The following is an 18,167-nucleotide window of genomic DNA, read 5'->3' as shown; positions in this document are numbered from 1 at the left end:
AATTTAACTATATACCATATTTATTATCAATCCACAGGATAATCTGATTGCTACATGAGCTCATAAAAGCTATTTCACCTTTACAAAATTAAAAAAAAAAATGTGCCACAAGGATGTAATAACTGCTGATAACCAAGGACTGATTCTTAAAATTATAAATTTGCTGTAGAAAAGATTAAAAAAAATTATATTCACTTTAGAATTTTATTTTGAATAAAATATTCCCCTGTATAAAAAATAAAAAAGCTTGCTCTGGTTAGAATTAGAGTATTTTTCTTCTTCTTTTTTAAATCTGGGAATTTGCATAATATCTCTGTAATAGTTTTTTTTTTTTTTTTCCTATTGTACCACGCGGCATTCAAGCATAGCAGATTAGAAAACAAACATGAGAAAAGCAGTCTTAAAATGTATGAAATCCACATGGGAAGTTTTAACTTCCTTTCCTTTCCTCTATTCTTTAAAGACACTTTAGCAAGAATAGCCTTGGAAAAGAATACAGGTGGGGAGGGACCTTCAATGTGCCATTAAGTAGAGCAAGGTAATAAAAGGCCTTTCATAAGTGCTTTCTTAATAAGGTGCAGAAGCAGACTGCAACGTTGCTAGTACTGCACTATGTACAATATTCACAATAGATTTTTTTATTTAAAAATATTCCAGCTAGTTCACATTTTCTCTTCCATTCTGAGGCTTTCAGTTCCATCACAGCCTTGACAGCAAGAAGCGCAGCAGCACCACTTCCCTTGTGGTTGGTTGGTCCTCATATGAAACACTGGAACCTGCAAGTGGGCCAAAGTTCTTGGGTTTTTCCTACCTAGCAACCTTGGAAGTCCGTCTGGGTTCAGGTGTACATACTGACGGCTGGAGTCCTGAGTTAAAAACACTCCGGCACTGGAGTCGGACACAGCAATGTTTTATATTGCCAAGGCTTTCTTTACCTTAGATTTGTCTAATGTGCGTCAAGGGATGAACCTCTCCTAGAGAAACATAAAATACAAAACCAAACAAAACGAAGCTAAAAAACACACTGTCAAAGGCTTAGCAGCTCTTGACTCTCGACTGGGTGATGTCTGACGTTTTCTTGATGACACTTGCCCGCGTCTCGCGGTCTGGCCGGCTGCTGCTAGTGGAGGCTGTGGACACTACTTGTGGCAGGGGGATGTCTGGGAACGGGGGCCAGGAGCTGTTGTAAGGCAGTGGGCAGCTTTCTTCTTTGATGGTCACCTGCAGGTCAGGCTTGTTGGCAACGAAAGTGGCCATGCTGGGAAGCGTATGAGAAGTGTTCCTCATTCCCAGATTGCTGAGATACTGTTTGCCTTCAATGTTTTTCTTCTGCCAATGAAGTCGGCCCTACAAAGGGGAAGAAGAATGAGGAAAGAATACATGAGTGAATGCACTTTGTAAGGTGCTCACGGGAACAAGATGAAGACAGAAACATCCACAAATTGCACAGGAGTTACTCCCTCTCTAAAATCCTACCTGCTGGCATTGAATGTCTTTGCTAGCTTTACTACCTGCTGACTTTGAATGTCTTTGCTCTCTGACATTTCTCTCTTTAGGAAGTCCTGTATCTGAACCTTGGTGGCTTGCTCTCCATCACTCAGGAGACTCTGCCCACTCTTCCGATGGAAAAGGAAGGCCTTACTGCCAGGGTGCCAGACACAGAATCGGACACAGAAGACCAAAAACTCAAGAGCATCAAATGGAAGTCTCCTCCATTACTGGGGAGAGCATCCTCCTGCCAACAGGCAGGTACAGAGACTCAACACCTTTCAAACAGCACCGCCCACATTGTCAACACAGGTAAGGCTGCTGGGAAAGTCAACGTCCCTTGATAGCATGTCCAACATCACAGCTATGAGGTTTGCCAAGGGAACACGAGCATCCTTTTCCTTCCACATCACACATGCCACAACGGCATGTTCTGTCAAAGGAGAGTCCTCGCTGGGTTTGGGGAGCCATGGAGCTCCCACCTCAGTCGCTACTGGTGAAGTAGCTGGTGAATTCCCACGCTTCTCCTTTACCGGCTACACAAACCCTCCTGGGGCATTTTACTGAGCTTCCTGCTTCACCAAAGCAGGAAAGAATAGCAGCCCATCCAGCCCTCTGGTGCAGGGCAGGGCAAGAAACACTGTTATAACCACGCTGGCAGCAGGTAGCTGATGCTGAGCGCTAACTTGGTCTTCACTTCTCAGGAAAGCCTTTTGCCTCACATACCTCAAATGTTCAAGTTGCATTTCTATCCTACATGTAAACATTTCCTCCAATTGTATGAGCTCAGATGCCATTTAAGGAAAACAAAGTGAGCGCGCTTCCAGCTGAGATGAAATGCTCACTGCCCAGCAGTGTCAATGCATGGTGCACACACACACATAGAGCACATGACAAAGGCCACTGGGTTGCTCTGTATTCACAAATTAGTTGGCACTGTTGATGGTTCGACAGAGTATTTTCTTATGCAAATTTATCGCCTTGTAGTTATGACAGATGAGGAAGAAGGAACTTGCAGAGATATCCGTTCTGCTAGGAAATCATCCAAACATATGTATCCTTTGAACCTTTCTAGTTTTTGTTTTTCTCTCTCAGCTTTTAAAACTGAATGTTTCAGTGGTAGGCAGTTGCAAACGTAGAAGACAAAAGAATACCTCTGGACATTATTTTGAGATCTTGCCCCAAAATGTTTAGACTTCAGAAAGCACTTACCTCTGCATTTTCTTCATCGCTTGGAACGCTGTCAGTCGTTTCACTTTCTGTCAAACAAAATGGAAGCAAAAATGAAACTCGTGTTATTTTATCTACAGTAGCAAGATCCAGCTCAAGAGGCTCGATCCACTTCAAAGAAGTACAAGCAAACAGAGCCAAGCCAAACAAGCAGGAAACAATAGCAAAGCACGGACCCCCTGTGCGAAGTAATTGAAGGGCTAGACCACAAGGCATCATTGAACGACTGGAGCAAATTCACATGGTTATCACGGTTAATACGGACACACCCTGGGAAAGACAGCAACAGAGGTGGAAGCAGCAGATCTGTGTAACTGCACATACTTCTGGGCAGAGGGAGGAGACTCCTGCTGGCAGGGAATGCCCCCTTCCCTCACCTGCTCTGGGCAGCTTGAGGCCCAGCTATGGGCAAAGTCCTTTCCAATCCTTATTTTTATCTCGCTGCAAAACCATCTACAACTCCACCCCAGAGGAGATAAGTGTGTTTTTGTTTCATAAACTGTTATCTCAATCTGCCGCCTCAAGGGCTCGTTGCCACTTCTTGCACTTTACTACTGCTGGTTTACTTCGCTTTTATTTCATTCTTGCCACCCTTGCCCAGTCCTTCAGCCTGTTTCTCTGCCCTCCACCCATGACTCCAGCACAGAGAAATGTAATGACATTCTGCACCAAAGCAGGACAGCCCCATCGCCTCTCACCCCTCCCTACTGCCTCTCTGGCCCTCACCATTTCAGCCAGAGCACAAACACACAAATACACACACAAGCTGCCACCCCTCCGCACCAAGGGACAGGCCAGCAGCTCCAGCAGGACAGCCATCCTCCTGCAGCTCAGCCTTGCTTGCAGAAGAGCCCGAAACCCAGGGCTTTCAGCTGTATTTTCAAGCCCTCTAGATGTCCCTGCTTGAACAGTGGTTGGACCAGAGGAGCTCCCCTGCGAGTCTCCAGAGCTCTTGAGGCTCGGCTAAGGACGAGGTTTGGGCAGAGAGCCATAAGCTTATGGTCTGAATTGCTCCTTCAGACGTAAGGATCTAAACTGCACCCAGCATCCTGAAGCAAGGAAGCTGGCAGCTCAGCTACTGAATGCTCTGACTGCCACAGCTGACGCTTCACCTACTCCACAAGTCCCAGTCCCAGCATGCGGCCTGCAGAGGATCTAACTGTGAAGCTCTGTGAAGTTAACACTCTGCAGGGCTCCTCGTCCACTGGCCCAGGTAAAGAGAGATGTGACAACGTGATAAAGCTGGTCCATTAAGCCAGACTGAGGGGAGAGAGAGCGGGGGGAGAGGCAGAAAGTAATCTGTACAGAAGGAGAAATGGCCCTGGAGATAGAGTCAATAAGAGGGATCAACACAGAGACAAGAAGCAGATATTCCTTGACATGAAGAAACATGTGGCAACAAAAAAAGGGTGATGCAGATGAAAAGGAATCTATCCTTGATGTTTATACATAACAAAATGCTGAGCAAGAGATAGCACTATAGTTAGCATAGCCAGGGAAGCGAGCCACTCGGGGATGGAAAGTTAGAGAGGCTATTTGAATCAGGAAGGTTATTTGAATCGGTGTCAAACAAGACAAGGTTGACAAGAACAGCCTTGGTACGAAAAAAACGGATTTCATAGACGTCAGTGGAAATCTGAGGAAACTCATAAGGGCCAGACATATCACTTGCCTGTGTAACCTCAGAAAGGAACTAGAGGTGTTTTTGAAATAAAGCAGATTTATGTAGGACAGCTGATACCTCCAGCTACCGTTTGTTGTTGTTGTTGTTTCAGAAGAGCTAAACTAACTGCTCTTGCACAGCTGTTCTGGTCATGCTCCTCCCTGCCAACCCGTGGCAGCACCTGACACAGGAGGCAACTCCACTCAGCAAAGCCACGAGGGCAGGTTCAGGGCTCCTTTATGGGCTTGTGTGTAACAAGATAAAATCTGAAATAGTCACAAGAATGTCCTACAAACATCAGGGTTCTGACAAACCCTGTGGTGAAAAATGTGACATTTGTTCCTATATCCAGTTGGACCGTGTTCTCTCGCTTCGATTTATGCCCATTGCCTCTCATCTTCCCTCCACGCCTCACTGTGAGGAGCTGTGCTCGACCTTCTCAGTACCATCCCTGTAGGTGTGGATGGGCTGCTGTGAGGGTACCAGGACCTTTTCTTCAAGCCCCAGTCCCTCAGTCAGCACTTCCTCACAGGACAACTGCTCCAGCCCCTGACCACCCTGGCAGCCCTTCCCTGCACTCGCCCCTGTTTGTTGCTTTCTTGGCCTGGGGGACTCAGAACCAGGCCCCGTGCTCCAGCAGCAGCGTGACGAGCGCTGAGTAGAGGGGGATAATCACTTGCCTAGATCTCCTAGCCATAGCCCTGAAGGCTGTTGGCCTTCTCTGCAGCCAGGGTGCTCTGCTGGCTTGCGTCCAGCTCCCTGCCCACCCCCCTTTGTGCAGAGCTGCTCCCCACTTCAGCAGCCCCAGCCTGAATTGCTGCAAAGGGCTCCTCCTTTCCAAAAGCAGGACTTTGTGTCCGTCCTCGCTGAACTGGCTGGACTTGGTGATCTTGAAGGGTTTTTCCAAGCTAGATGTTATCATGAATCTGTGAATTTCCTAAGGTTCCCATTGGCCACTTTCCTGCAGTCTCTCCGCTTTTTTCTGGACTGTGGCCCTGCCCTTGGCCATATCGACTGGTGTCCTTTATTTGTGTCTGCTGTAAGCTTCACAAGTGTGCATGCCACCACCTCCTCTGCTCACTGATGAAGATATTAATCAGGACTTGTTCCAGGACAGACCATAGGAGAACTCTATGTCTTGCTGGCCTCTGGCTAGACTAACCAGGATCCTCAAGAGCTGTCTTAAGATGCATTTAAAGGCACGTCAGTGGCATGAAATCATCTCTGTGCTATCCTAGTTATGAGTTAGCAGGTCCTGATATAAGTTAGGTCAGCTCAAGACCACCAGGACACTAAGACAACATAAGGGGATAGCAGAACAACTTCAAACATGCTTCATTTATGCAGACTTCTTGCACTGACTTTAGGAAAGGTAGCTCAGGACTTGCTCATGTCCGGACGATTCTCTTGTCACCATATACATCCCTCCCTATTGTCACAGCCCAAGCAACCGCCACGACTTCCAGAGCTAGACAGTGACTCTTGTTTGCATCCAAGAACTTAGATCCTTCAGCCGATGTTAAAAGAAAGCATTGTTGCCACATTCACATAGCCAGGGAAAGTTTTGCAAGAAGCATTTGGAAGAAGGACAAGCATTTCAAAGGCCGCGTCTCCCACTGCTAATACGTTAGAGCACGCCCACCTGGTGCTGTGCAAAGCCCTTCTAAATGCTCTGGCCATTACAGACTAAACATGCTGGGAAGCACGATCATATATCAACGTGTGTGAGACTAACATTGGAGGCTATTCAAAAGAACATCAACTATTCACCCAGACCCAAAGATAAAAATTCCTACATTCATATTTTATGAAAATGTGTCTGGAACTAATTCAGCCTAATGAGTCAAAGACAAAACCATGTGTAAAATAATAAATTGCACTGGGAACAATTAATGCTCAATTTTGCCTAAAAAGATGACTTTTCTGTTTCTGCCTCAGTATCCCGAGGCTTGCAAGTTAGCAATATGTTAAAAAAGGAAGGACAGGTTGGATATGAAACTTTTTCTACTTTCAAATGTGGTTTTGCCCTGTTTCCTACGGAAATAAGGCTTATGTGATTGCAAGGACTCTATATAGCGTGCCCATGTGTGCATTTATATCTGTTCTCCCCTTACAACTTCTGAATACGTTGTCAGTCTTAGATAAGGGATTAATAAGTGCCAAGACTCTTAACTTCCTACCAGTTTTATGAAAATAATGGGCCAGATAAAAATGAGAAACCATTAGCACCCTGACTCAGGGGAAAGCTTGTTATCTCAACCCTTACTAGATATCACAGTATCCAGATGGGAGACAGACGTTGGAAGCAAGACCTCCACAGACCACTTGTTATCAGTCACTACATGGCTGTTCTAGTCTGCAGACTATATGCAACAAGACACATCCACTCCTCCAGGGCCCTCAGCTTCACATTTACATTATACATCATTAGCGCAGCCCTTAGCGCTCTGTACCCACTGTGGTAGGCATCACGGAAACATGCATCAGAAATGACCTTTTATCTTTAAAAGGTCAGGGTGCAAAGGGGACACAATATATGGGCAACGTACAATTTGTACCACTGAAAATGTCCCTCTAATAAAAGATGACAAGATATCTCTGCACAACATCTGAAAAGGTTATTTTTCCATTAATCACAGGCTACACACTGCAGCTTACATTTCCATCCTTAGATCTGCTGAGTGGTTTCCCCAGGTAAAATGAATATACAGGACTGCGAATTTTTGAGTTAAAAATACAAAAGGCAGCAGAACAGACATTTCTGAATCTGTGCCAGCTGCCCTGGAAAAGCCACCCTTTCCCCTGTGGTGACCCCTGCCTCTTGGCTTGACACTCCCGAGCAAATCGAGAATCTCCCAAACATTTCCAAAAAAGAAACACCAGGATGCTTACCTGCATAGGACGAGACAGGGGAGATCTGTAGGGGGTACAGTTGGCTCATGCTGAGGGGCTGTTCATCACTTTCCGTTGTCACCTCTACTACCTGGCAAACATCTGGAGGATTGGCAACTATCACCTGCTCCTCACTGCTGCCATCAAGGTGCGGCTGTCCTACAACTTGGAGTCAGAAGAAAAAATTGATTACTCATTTTATGTCGACTCTGATGAATCTCTAAGAGCTTGTCCTTGGAGACTGCTTGGTATTTGAGTGAAATGCAGTCTTTAATATAGCCTCAGCACTTTCTTCCACGTCCACCACCTGCTTTCAAAGGGACTTCTATAGGAAACCTGTGTGACATATTTAGTTTCCATCACCTTCAAAGACATTTCTTTTCCACTTGTGACAACTGAAAATACCTAACTTTTTCCTGGCTCTCATTCAAAATGCCCTCGAGCTGTCCCCAGCACACCAGCTGTCCAGACGCTTTCCCAGGGAAGACCACGGCCACACTCTCCCTTCACCAGGGCATACAGACCACGGCAATCTCTCCTAATCTGGGAAGCATCCTCACCCAACAAGCTGCCCACGTCCCACAGCCTCTGGATGCTCTTGTGTAAATTATGCATCATGAAAGCAAATGGGTCAGAACAGGCGTGCGGAAAAACAGCCACCTGGTCATGTAAAATATGTTAAAAAGCTGATTTATACATGACATGAATCTGCCAAAAATTTCCTCTCCAATCAGATGCTTGTTCTCACTGATCCTCGCAATGCCAGTGGTGGCATGTAGAAAATCACAGTTGTACTGCTAGTCTGTAGTCCCTGTGGTCTGTGACTGACAGCTACAGTCTGGTTAGTTATTAACAGATGGTTTTCCTATTCCCCCATGCACATAATATTTAATACCAAAGAAACATTACTTATTTCTACAAAGTGAAAGCACCATGGATGCTTTGTAAGCGTCCCAAAATACTTTGCAGCCACTAGCTGTGCTACAGAACACCCTTTTGAAACAGGGGAATAAACTTAGAAGTTACTTAGCAAAGAAGTACTGTTGTAAAAGCCAAAACCTCAGTTATCTGGAGCATCTTGAGACAATTCCCTTTGTCTTGTACAACCTCCCCTTTTGATCCCAGCAGTATGAACACATGACTACTGCATTAATCCAGCACTCAGCTGAAAGCCACTAGCTAGATCAGGACAACATGGATGGACAGAGAGACCTCAGGGGATGGCTAACCTGAAACCCCAGCTGTCCAAGAGAAAGGGAAGGACTACAGATATTCTTTCACTGGACCACAAAACATAAAAAGAAACTACCTTCAAACAGATATATTCCTACCAAATTCAACAAGAGTTTGGAAAGATTTTGTGCTGGAAGAAATGTTTCAGATTTATTTGTGTTTTGTGAACTATTTTTAGTCTTAAACACACTGTACAGTGATAAATGCCTATTTTAAGTTTTACATAGGAACAACTCTACTAAATCTTTCAGGCCCCAGTAGTCCATTCCACCTGGTAATGTCATTCTGGAGCTGGCCAATACTGGAGTTTCAAAGGACAGCCACAATTAATTCACCGAGCTATATGGTATCATTAGGAATTCAGACAGCACGTTTTTATTCTAGATTCATGATAGAGAAAAATGTGGTAAGTGAAGCACAGTACATTTTGAAATTCTTCTGTTAAGTGACCTAAGTAATCTGATTATTAATTAAAAAAAAAAAAAAAAAAAAAAGCAAAAGATAGTATCTTTTTCTGGATGGATTCAGGTAAATATACATGAATGCACATGTATATATACAAAACCCATTCCTGCCTTCTATCTTTAGACAAGGTAAGAACACGATGTTTTGGAAAAGAAAAGTGACAGGTTTTTCTCCCAGGGAAAAGCTTTGTGAAGTGCCAGCCAACTTCTGGCAACTCCCCCAAAGCCTGGGGGATGTGCATTCTGTGAGACAATTCCAACATATAGAAAATTACATACATACCAGATAGTCTTTTTTTTTTTTTTTTTTTTCAGTTGGCCCACTACAATTACTACCATTTTGTTCTAGACATTTTATTATCAGTTTTCCTGGTTCTGAAAGGACCTGCTTTTTATTGGGCGGAGGGGGCAGGAGCACATGCGTGTGCACACTCACAAACACACACACACAGAGTTAATTTTTATCCAGGAGAAACCAGTATTGTGCAACACTGTTGGGATAAGAACAGGCCATCCGCACTGTTTTATCTTTCTCTTCAAGACCTGAAGAATTCTTACCCACCCCATGAGATAATTTCAGTGCAGCAAAAAATACTGCTCACTTGGGCAATGTGCCACCACTCTTCCTTGAGCTGCACGTATGTCAGAAGCACTGCAAGTGCTGTTTGTCTTTTCTCCCTGCCAGTTGACTTCCCTCCTTTCTGCAGAATATATCTATCTATTTTACCCTTTCCCCCCTGTTTACATTAAATACCAGCCTGGAGTACTAAATAAGGACTTCTCTCCTCAGACTGGATAAGCAGCACACTCACAAGCCATTAATTAAACAACACTGGATCACAGTTACGCACCCAAACCTTGTTGTTCCACCTCTGAAAATGGATGCTAGGTCTATCCACAGGAGCAAAGGGAAAAAAAAGGCTAACCAGACATCTCCCTTGTGAGCTCAAGGAAAAATGAAGGCCCTTAAGGTGCAAACTCAGTTCTGTTCCTCTGAACATCTTGCTCGGTTTCCACATCAGCCCCTTTACCAGTTTTACGTTGATGTTACCAGTATTGCTCCTGTCCTGTAAATTACTAAGATCTGCTATGGTGCAACATGCATTCATCTCACAATAAAATTTAACAGGAGTTCAGGATACATTGCACTGTACAAAACTGAGCTGTTGCAGCAAAATTACTGTCTTGGATTTGGGGGAACAGCAGGTACATTTCAAAGAATGCTGTTAATTGATCTCTGTTTGACTTTAAGGTTGTAAAATAAAGCAAAAGTGTATGAAGCTTCCTTGCTGGGGCTGCATATCAGCTTCGGTGTATTTCGGATTTGTTTATGAGTCAGTCAGTAAACATACCACAATACTGTGCTATTCCTTTGAGTTATAAAGCCCTCTGTAATAGTAGGAGCAAAAATCATGCCCTAATACTTTTACAAAGCAAGAGATGATTAAATAAACTACCATAAAGAGAACAAAAGTACTTCTGGACCATAAAAGTACTTGGAGGAATGACTTCATGAAAAGCTGTGTGACCAAAAAATTGGGTAGCAAAAATAGTCACTGCATGTAATTTCTGCCATCTTTGCATACAGAAGATTAATATATTTTTCAAACACTTCTTCCTCATATATAAAAGTGGAATTCTAGAGAAAATGTTACACGGCTCACATTTCTAAGATTCCTCACTACAGTCACAACCTTAGCTGAAAAAGAGCTGTCAAGAACAGCCCCATTATTCTACCAAGGTCCAATTATTCACATTCTTCAAAGGTGACATCTAATTCCTAATGTACTGGTTTCTAAATACAGTCTTCACTGATCTTTCTTGTTAGCTCTGTGATGTTAAGAACGGACTCTGATACTGAGGTAAAAGAACTAAGGTCCTCTATTTCATCTGTAGGTTTAAATTCACAAATAAAATGTTAACCTATACAAACCTGTTCTTTGAGCAATGGGAAACTGTGATCCAACTTTGGTCTAACTCCCACAGACACTGGCTACAATATCCTCATAGCTGAAGACTAGCCTGTATAGTAAGTTAATGTTAGGAAAAGCCACCTGAAGAAGTCTGTAAAAGCTTTGATCTCAGGGGAACAACCATGCTGCAGAAGTGCTGCTCACTGTCTCGGCATGGTGGTGGGGCTGGCCCACAAGCAGGACCTTGCATGTCTTGGGCTAGCAAAAAGCATGTAGACAATTTTAACTGTGTTGTTTTCCAAAGTGCAAAATGCTGCTGGAAAGGTGAGTTTGGCAGAGTCAGAAGTTTATTTCTGGTACCACCTATTTCATGAAATCGTGTTTTAATTCACCTGTATGCTTAGCATATATGAAAAGCATAGTAGTACTTACCTACAATGTTCACTGTACTGTCAACTTCATTTTTTATACTGGAGGGCAGGAAATAGTCAGAAGTGACATCATTTAGCCCATTAATCCCAAAAGATGATTCAACTGGCTCTTGCTAGAATGAAAACAGTACAGTTGGGTCAGGTTTGATTTATTTTAGGAGCCTGGACTCAGTTCATCCCTGTTTTCTGAGATGGTAATAAATTAAATCGCTTCTGCCTGCTGCATAGCCACTGCTCTGTTAGACACAGTTTCAGAACAAGTAATTTGGCTCTCTGAGAAGCAGCCAGAGTTTATTCCACTTCCAAATCTTCAGCTTTGAAACTAAAGCTATTTTTAATTTTCAGATTTAGAGAGCAAGAAATTAGTGTGCTATTTACTACAAGAGATTAACATTTGGAACAAACAAAGAAGAAACGTTGCTTTAAAATGTATTCTATTTAATATTCATCCTTGCTCCCTTCCAAACATGCCGTATCTCTTAGCGCTCTCTTAAAGGAAGCCTTAGCTCCAGCATAGTAATTACTAAATTCTAGTCTTAATTTTTCTCTGCAGCAAGCCTGAAAGCAAACCAAGATGTTTACACTAAATACAGCCTTTTAGATCACATCATAAACATTACCACAGGGCAACAGCGTTGGGAAAACACCACCTGTTCTATATACACTGAGCTGTCCGCAAGACGCATACTCTGTAGGTCTGTTACACTCAAATGGGAATCTAAAGTCCTCCCTTCAGACTAGACACCAAAAATTTAATTCCACAAACTCAGGATTTCTTTAAAAAGCTATAGACTCTTTTAAAGAATTAACTACAAGTCCAACCTCCTCCCTGTTACGGGCTCCTTTATGGGGTTAGCAGATAGAAAGTCTAAAGCCTTCTGCTCCCGTTCTGGGCAGGCAGTGCCGCCACCAGAAGTGAAGTCCTGCATCGCTCCTGTCCTCACAGCATCTGCAGAGAGGTGCAGAACTGCTGGTGTGATCTGATGCCACAGTATGCCCATTTTTGCTACTCCAAATCACTTCATCAAGCACAGGGCAAAGGCAAGCCTCAAGGCTTGTGGTGCCAGCCCTTCACAGTACGAACCGTATGAACTGTTACCGTGGGGACGAAAAACCAGAGGAGAGTAAAGCACTAGTGGCAACCGGTCTTTGATGAGCCACACTGGTAGTGTCAGCCCACAAGTCAAAGGACCGGAAAAACAGCAAAAAAATAAAATTAGCTGCTATTGATCCATCCACAAATACCGACTGCAGAGACAGATGAGGACTCTGCACCGGAGCCCTGGTGTTGTGCAACACCCTGGCAAACGCAGCAGCCCCCATGGGAATGCTGCTCACACTGTAACTCGCTCAGCTTTGCTGAGGCTTAGTTACAGAAACGTTTATTTAGCTGCCCTATCAAGCTGCAGAAATAAATATTCATCCTACAACTCAGGTGATGGTGCCAGATCCACAGAGGGACGTGGACACTGGCACAGTCGATGTTAAATCACTTAACTTTCCAGTTATGCCTGAAGGAAGCTAAACTGAAAGGACAGGGAAAGGTGTCACTTCGACTTAAACAAATGTCTGAATGGGAAGCTGCATGCATAGCCAAAACTACACGTAAGAGAAGGTAGAGATTAACCCCCATGCAGTCATCTCAGCCCTGAACTCTGTCTCCAAAGGAAAGAGCCTGTTTCTCTTTGGGCTGCTCAGGTACCTATGGCCTCTCCTCCATTTGCCCAAAAACCCAGGAGATTCATCTGCAAGGTGGAGACCCACTCTCAGCTCCTTTGCCTGAAGTGGAGCAGGGATTAGGTGCAGGCCAGGCCTCACACCCACAGCGGGGATGAGGAAGGACGCACCCTCACTGAGCACCCTGCTCAGGCTTGGCCTCAGCAGCCCGGCAAGGCCTGGCACCAAGTCTCTCCAGCAAGGTCTGGCAGCTCTCCTCACCCCACCGGTGGTTGCCCTAGAGCTCTGGGCACCCACAGGGTCTGGCAGTGGTGACCCTGTTACCCTACAGCAGTTAAGAGGCTGGTCATGGAGCAGCCTCCCGCTCATCTTCACTAAGCAGAGGTTTTCCAGGCTCCAGCAAGGCTTTCAACGAAAACCACACAGCTCAGATCTCAGGAATCCACATCACCAAGCAAAGAAATTTAAGCGGCTTTCAAAAACGTGCGTTTGCATTAACTCATCCACCATCTTTCTTCACAGTTACTGCCTTCAGCACTCAACAGCCTGCCTAGCAGTGGCTGAGCACTGAATGAGCACCTATTTTATAAAGCCAGGTGTATTTGGAAGTCAACTCATGTACACATTTCTCAGAATAAAGGAGAACGGTCAGGACCTGGCCCCATATCAAAGCCTGCAAAAGGTAAGCAGCCATATCATAATTAGTGGCTGGCGAGCCATATACATGTATTCACAGCTATCAGTGGCAGGTGTATGTGCTGGAAGCATGGCCAGATCAGCCTGCTGCTGCTGCGTTGTGTGGCCCAACACTTCTGCACAGTTCAGGGCAACCAAGCTGGAAGAAGGCACCCCCAAAAGCTGTGAGCACCTCCCTGCAGGCTCCTACTCACAGACATAATGCTGTGTGTAATTATCTCCCCGACATCACTGGAACTCTCTCAAGCAGTATTGGTGAGATCAGTCTTAATGAAGAAGACAAGACTGTTCAAGCACCTCTACAGCTTTTAAGGTATTTAATATTTTGACTAAAATAAAGATTATGAAGAAAGGGAACAGCAAAGTGCTCCTGCCAGGTTTGGGAGGCATTGTGTGCTGCCCGACGCTGACCAAAGGACCTTACCAGAATAAAGGAGTGCTCTGACACGTAATTATACAAGTCACCAAAAGAGTTTTTGCCTTCCAAATCCAATTGCAATCAAGTCTTTTTACCAGGCCTCAAGCATTCACCTGGCTGAGGAATGAGAGTCACAGTCCCTGAGAAGTAAGCAGCAGAGGACGGACATTGCTACATGCTACTGCAGGCCATGCTTTCACTACTCCAATCCCAGATTTCAATGAAAGACCCAAGAACACAAACTTCAGTGAAGCCTGAAAGTCTGGAAACTTTGCAATTTACTTTATGAAAAAAAAACAAATTGGACCAAATCTTGCCACTATTTAACAAGGATCTTCTTTGAGGGGCCTCAGCAGAACTGTGAAACCTATCAAATACCATGCTTTGTAGGGAAAGCAAATGGGAGTTTGGGTCCATGCTCTGAACAAGAAGAAATCTCATATGCTACCTGATGAGCTTTACAACTGAATTCCTCCAACCTACAGTGCAGAAGATAGTGCAGCTCCGATAAAACGTCTCCCCCTTGCCTAAACGAAAATGAATTTCCAATGCCTTCTGCACAAAAGGTAGTTGCATTGTTCAGAAGCATTCCTTCCGTAATTACCTTATTTCTACTTACACAGACAAACAAATGGCAAATGTATTGCCAAAGCTGCCAGTTTTCCAACCTCCAGGCATTGCAACACAAGGGCTGTGTCAACTGATGACGTTAGTCATGGCTGTAACAGGCTTCAGGTTTAAAAAAAAAAAAAATTCAAAATAACTGTAGCTACTTAACCAAACCACAAGCATAGGAGATTTGCAAATATCCACAACATACTACTGGGGCTATTAAGAAATATTGCAACAGATTGTTTTCACAAGCTCTTACAGTATTAACAGCCGCTTCTTACCTTAATTTGTTTGAATTTGTCGTCCTTCTCGGACTTTGTTTTTTTTCCTGCAACAACAGAAAGAAGATCTCTTAAAGTTCTCTGTGCCATGACTTTTCCTATATGCCTTCTATATCCACTAAGAAATAGCCCCCAAATGTGCCTCAAAATAGTAGCACCTCCTAAGAAAGGGAGAGCTCATTTTGTTTAATTTTAAGCTCACTATAAGGGCTGGGCAGTCAAAAATTTACCTTGAGCACTCGGGTTTTGTGTTTCATTTTTGAAGGACTGCAAAAAAGAACCATAAATGGACTAAATAAAGTGATCTCATTCAAAAAAGCAAGGTGAAAAATATGAAAGAGTGACATACTAAGCACCAGGGACTGTTAAAGGAAAAGCAAACTTGATAAAAATACTCAAAGAAAAAAAATATCAAAATGCATTCCTAATTGCACTTGAGACACTCTAACTGTAGCAACAGGAAAAGGGAGATCATTCTTTAACATGTGAAAAGAGATCACAGTAAACTTCAATGCATTTTTGTAAATGGTTGCAACATGGGAGAAGGATTATATATTATAATTAATGCAAAAGTGGTTTATGTAATCATGCTGGATTTGAGAATGCAGAAAAAAACCCAAGGTGTATGGCCCTCACCAAACCTCCCATGCCTCGGCAGACCTCAGCACTACTGCCCCTGCTGTGTCCTGAAGGGACCCTAACGTGAAAGCTCAGACCTGCTGATGCAAGCTCTGCTCTACCCTGCTGTTTGTACAGACGTGTCCCAGGAATTTCTCCCATCCGTACTACAAGACAGCACTTCGAATTAGAAATGTTTGCAGACAAATTCTTTTGCCCTCACTCATACATAAATATAGCCACATGCCATGTAGAAAGGGCAAGTGAGAATATATACAAGGCCCAGAGTATGTCAGTTGTATAGTAACTGGATTTGTAGTGGAATCTTCTCCTGCACGGAGCTCCAGAATCTCATTTTTCATGACGAACTTTTCTAGCTCTTACAGCTATGAGAGGAATCTACCACAATGGGACAGATTGTGGTTCATGGATATATGCCTGAATGTAAAAAATACAAGACAGATGAGAGATCGGAAACAGTTCCAAAGCAAAAATTCTACTTTTTCCAGACTGATCTTCATTTCATAGTATGATTCTGCCCGTGAAATGCCAGAGTTAAATGCTTCCAACCACAGTTACCTTAAACTTAAGATGTGCCTTTTACTTCTCAGTTTGAGAAAATAACAAATTGAGCACTAGGTGAACCGGATTTGATTTTAGAGGAGCATTATACATTGGGATTGCAGGTTATCTTTTAATCCAATACTTCTAGGCTCTAGAAGATACCAGAGGAAAAAGGAAGCCCATCTTCTACTCCATAAGACAATTAACAAAGCCATAAAGAAACCGGTGTTTCTACTCAAAAAGAAACCACTCATGAGATTGACCTGGTGGTTGGATCTTCTCCTGGCATGTAGGAGACCTAAAGCCTACGCCAAATCTGAGGAGTTTAAACAGTTTCTCATGTCACCACTACCATGCCCTGGGGGCAAAGAGGACAGCCTTTTTTTTTTTCATGGCCTTGTTTAACTATGTAACTAAAGAAGTGGCTCCATGGTTTAACATCCTGAACAGAGATCCTAGGATGTCAAACCTGGGAGTTTGTTCCTTATATAGGAAACACAGATGCTGAATTTGAGCTCCCAGTTCCACATGACAGCTGAGTTTGGTCCCTGCAGCCTACAGAACCAGCTTTTCTATGTAGGCCACAGCTATGCTTGAGAGTACTGCTCCCACTCAGCTAAAAGGAGTGTGAGCTTATTTCTATCCTTGCTTGGAAACAGACAGAAAAATGCTTGTCACCATATTCTGAATGAGTTTTACTGTGCCAAATGCACAAATGTCGAACATCCTCTATTCAGCCCCCTTGACTGAAGGAGACCCAGTTCTCTCATGAGAGTTAGGGAATAAGCAGATATGGCTTTATGCTGCCTTCATTCACTAGGATACCTCACAGGGACTGAGATTTTGAAAGTGGTGCCACAGAAAAATGAATAGAGGCTCTCCCCTGTGGTATTCTCAGCTTCCTAAAACTGTGCTTTAGTTCAGCACTGTTATTAACACCTCCCGCAGGAAACATTTTTCCTGATTCAAGTTAGGGGTGTTTGTCACTCTGCAAATCTTCAGCTGCTTATGCCGTATCACTGTCCCCTATCAAGCTTGGCCCATTTGGCAGCAGTTACTGGCAGCCCCAAAATTTAAGCAAGCAAGGTACACGGGACTAGCATCTGAACACAGCTCCATCGGCTTTAACAGAGCTATCACCATTTACACAGACCACCAGTTATCGTGTCTCATCGATCCTCTCTCAAAGTAGCTTGTTCTCTTAATTGAATACAGCCCATTTTTCATGCAGAAGTTCCTAAGTTCTGGGGAACACCTGGATAGAACAGTCTGACTTTACAGCAGGAGACGTAAAATGGCACGTTATGCAGACCCCATAGCAGCAATGCACCCAACACCAATTTCACACTCGCAAACTCTCTCCTCTACCTTTTTTGGAAGGTCTTTCAGATAGTGGCAGCATCCGGTACACCCTGAAGGCATTGTTTCCTTTCTTTATACTTTTGTCCTTCACTTCTTCTATATCTGGCAGAGAGTTCATAGCACAGCGGAAGTTTGCTTTCCATGTCTTTGGATCAGGTTTATCTACCCCCGACTGGTATTTTCCTAAGCAAGAAAAGAGAGTTAGGCACACACAATGCATAACTGAATACCCCAGGCAGACTGATAGCAACGCAGGTTAACTCCAAGGCATTAGTCTTTGGTTCTCAAGACGGGCATTCAAACAACAGCTGAGGTTGCAAGAGCAAGCGAATTCTGCGACCTCATTCTCATGCATGTTTCTCGAACACATGATTAAAAACAGTTTCTGTTCAAGAAAGACTTAGGGCACTGCGGATCAGATGCAACTCTACAACAACGTGGAAAAGCTTGCACAGCATTTACCTTTATTATGTCTGGCTCAAATCCATAGAAACACATAAAAAGCCTAAGGGCCCAAGTCTACAAAGTGCTGAGCATGCTCTACTCCAAACAATTTTGAACCCGATCTTGTTAACGTTTAAATCAATTAAGTTTTACTGTGTACCTAAAATGCAAATGACTTATG

At 43.7% G+C, this 18,167-nt stretch overlaps 1 protein-coding gene across 5 annotated transcripts in view; it reads right to left on the bottom strand.

Moving 5' to 3' along the window:
- Positions 1 to 2: 2 nt before the first annotated feature.
- IRF2 (interferon regulatory factor 2) overlaps positions 3 to 18,167 on the bottom strand; it is a 40,667-nt gene continuing 22,502 nt past the window's right edge. For all 5 annotated transcript variants that reach the window (XM_082758494.1, XM_082758498.1, XM_082758496.1 and 2 more), the window contains 6 exons: positions 17,549 to 17,725; positions 14,999 to 15,045; positions 11,316 to 11,427; positions 7,274 to 7,438; positions 2,701 to 2,747; positions 3 to 1,347 (listed from right to left, as the gene is read on the bottom strand). In XM_082758494.1, the coding sequence (XP_082614620.1) occupies positions 1,036 to 1,347; positions 2,701 to 2,747; positions 7,274 to 7,438; positions 11,316 to 11,427; positions 14,999 to 15,045; positions 17,549 to 17,725 (860 nt within the window). In that variant the 3' untranslated portion in view covers positions 3 to 1,035. The remainder of the gene's footprint in view (positions 1,348 to 2,700; positions 2,748 to 7,273; positions 7,439 to 11,315; positions 11,428 to 14,998; positions 15,046 to 17,548; positions 17,726 to 18,167) is intronic.

This window comes from Aythya marila, assembly GCF_965140915.1.
Source record: "Aythya marila genome assembly, chromosome: 4".
Classification (NCBI taxonomy): domain Eukaryota; kingdom Metazoa; phylum Chordata; class Aves; order Anseriformes; family Anatidae; genus Aythya; species Aythya marila.
Note: the sequence above shows the minus strand (reverse complement) of the source record. Positions and strands in the feature narration are given on the sequence as shown.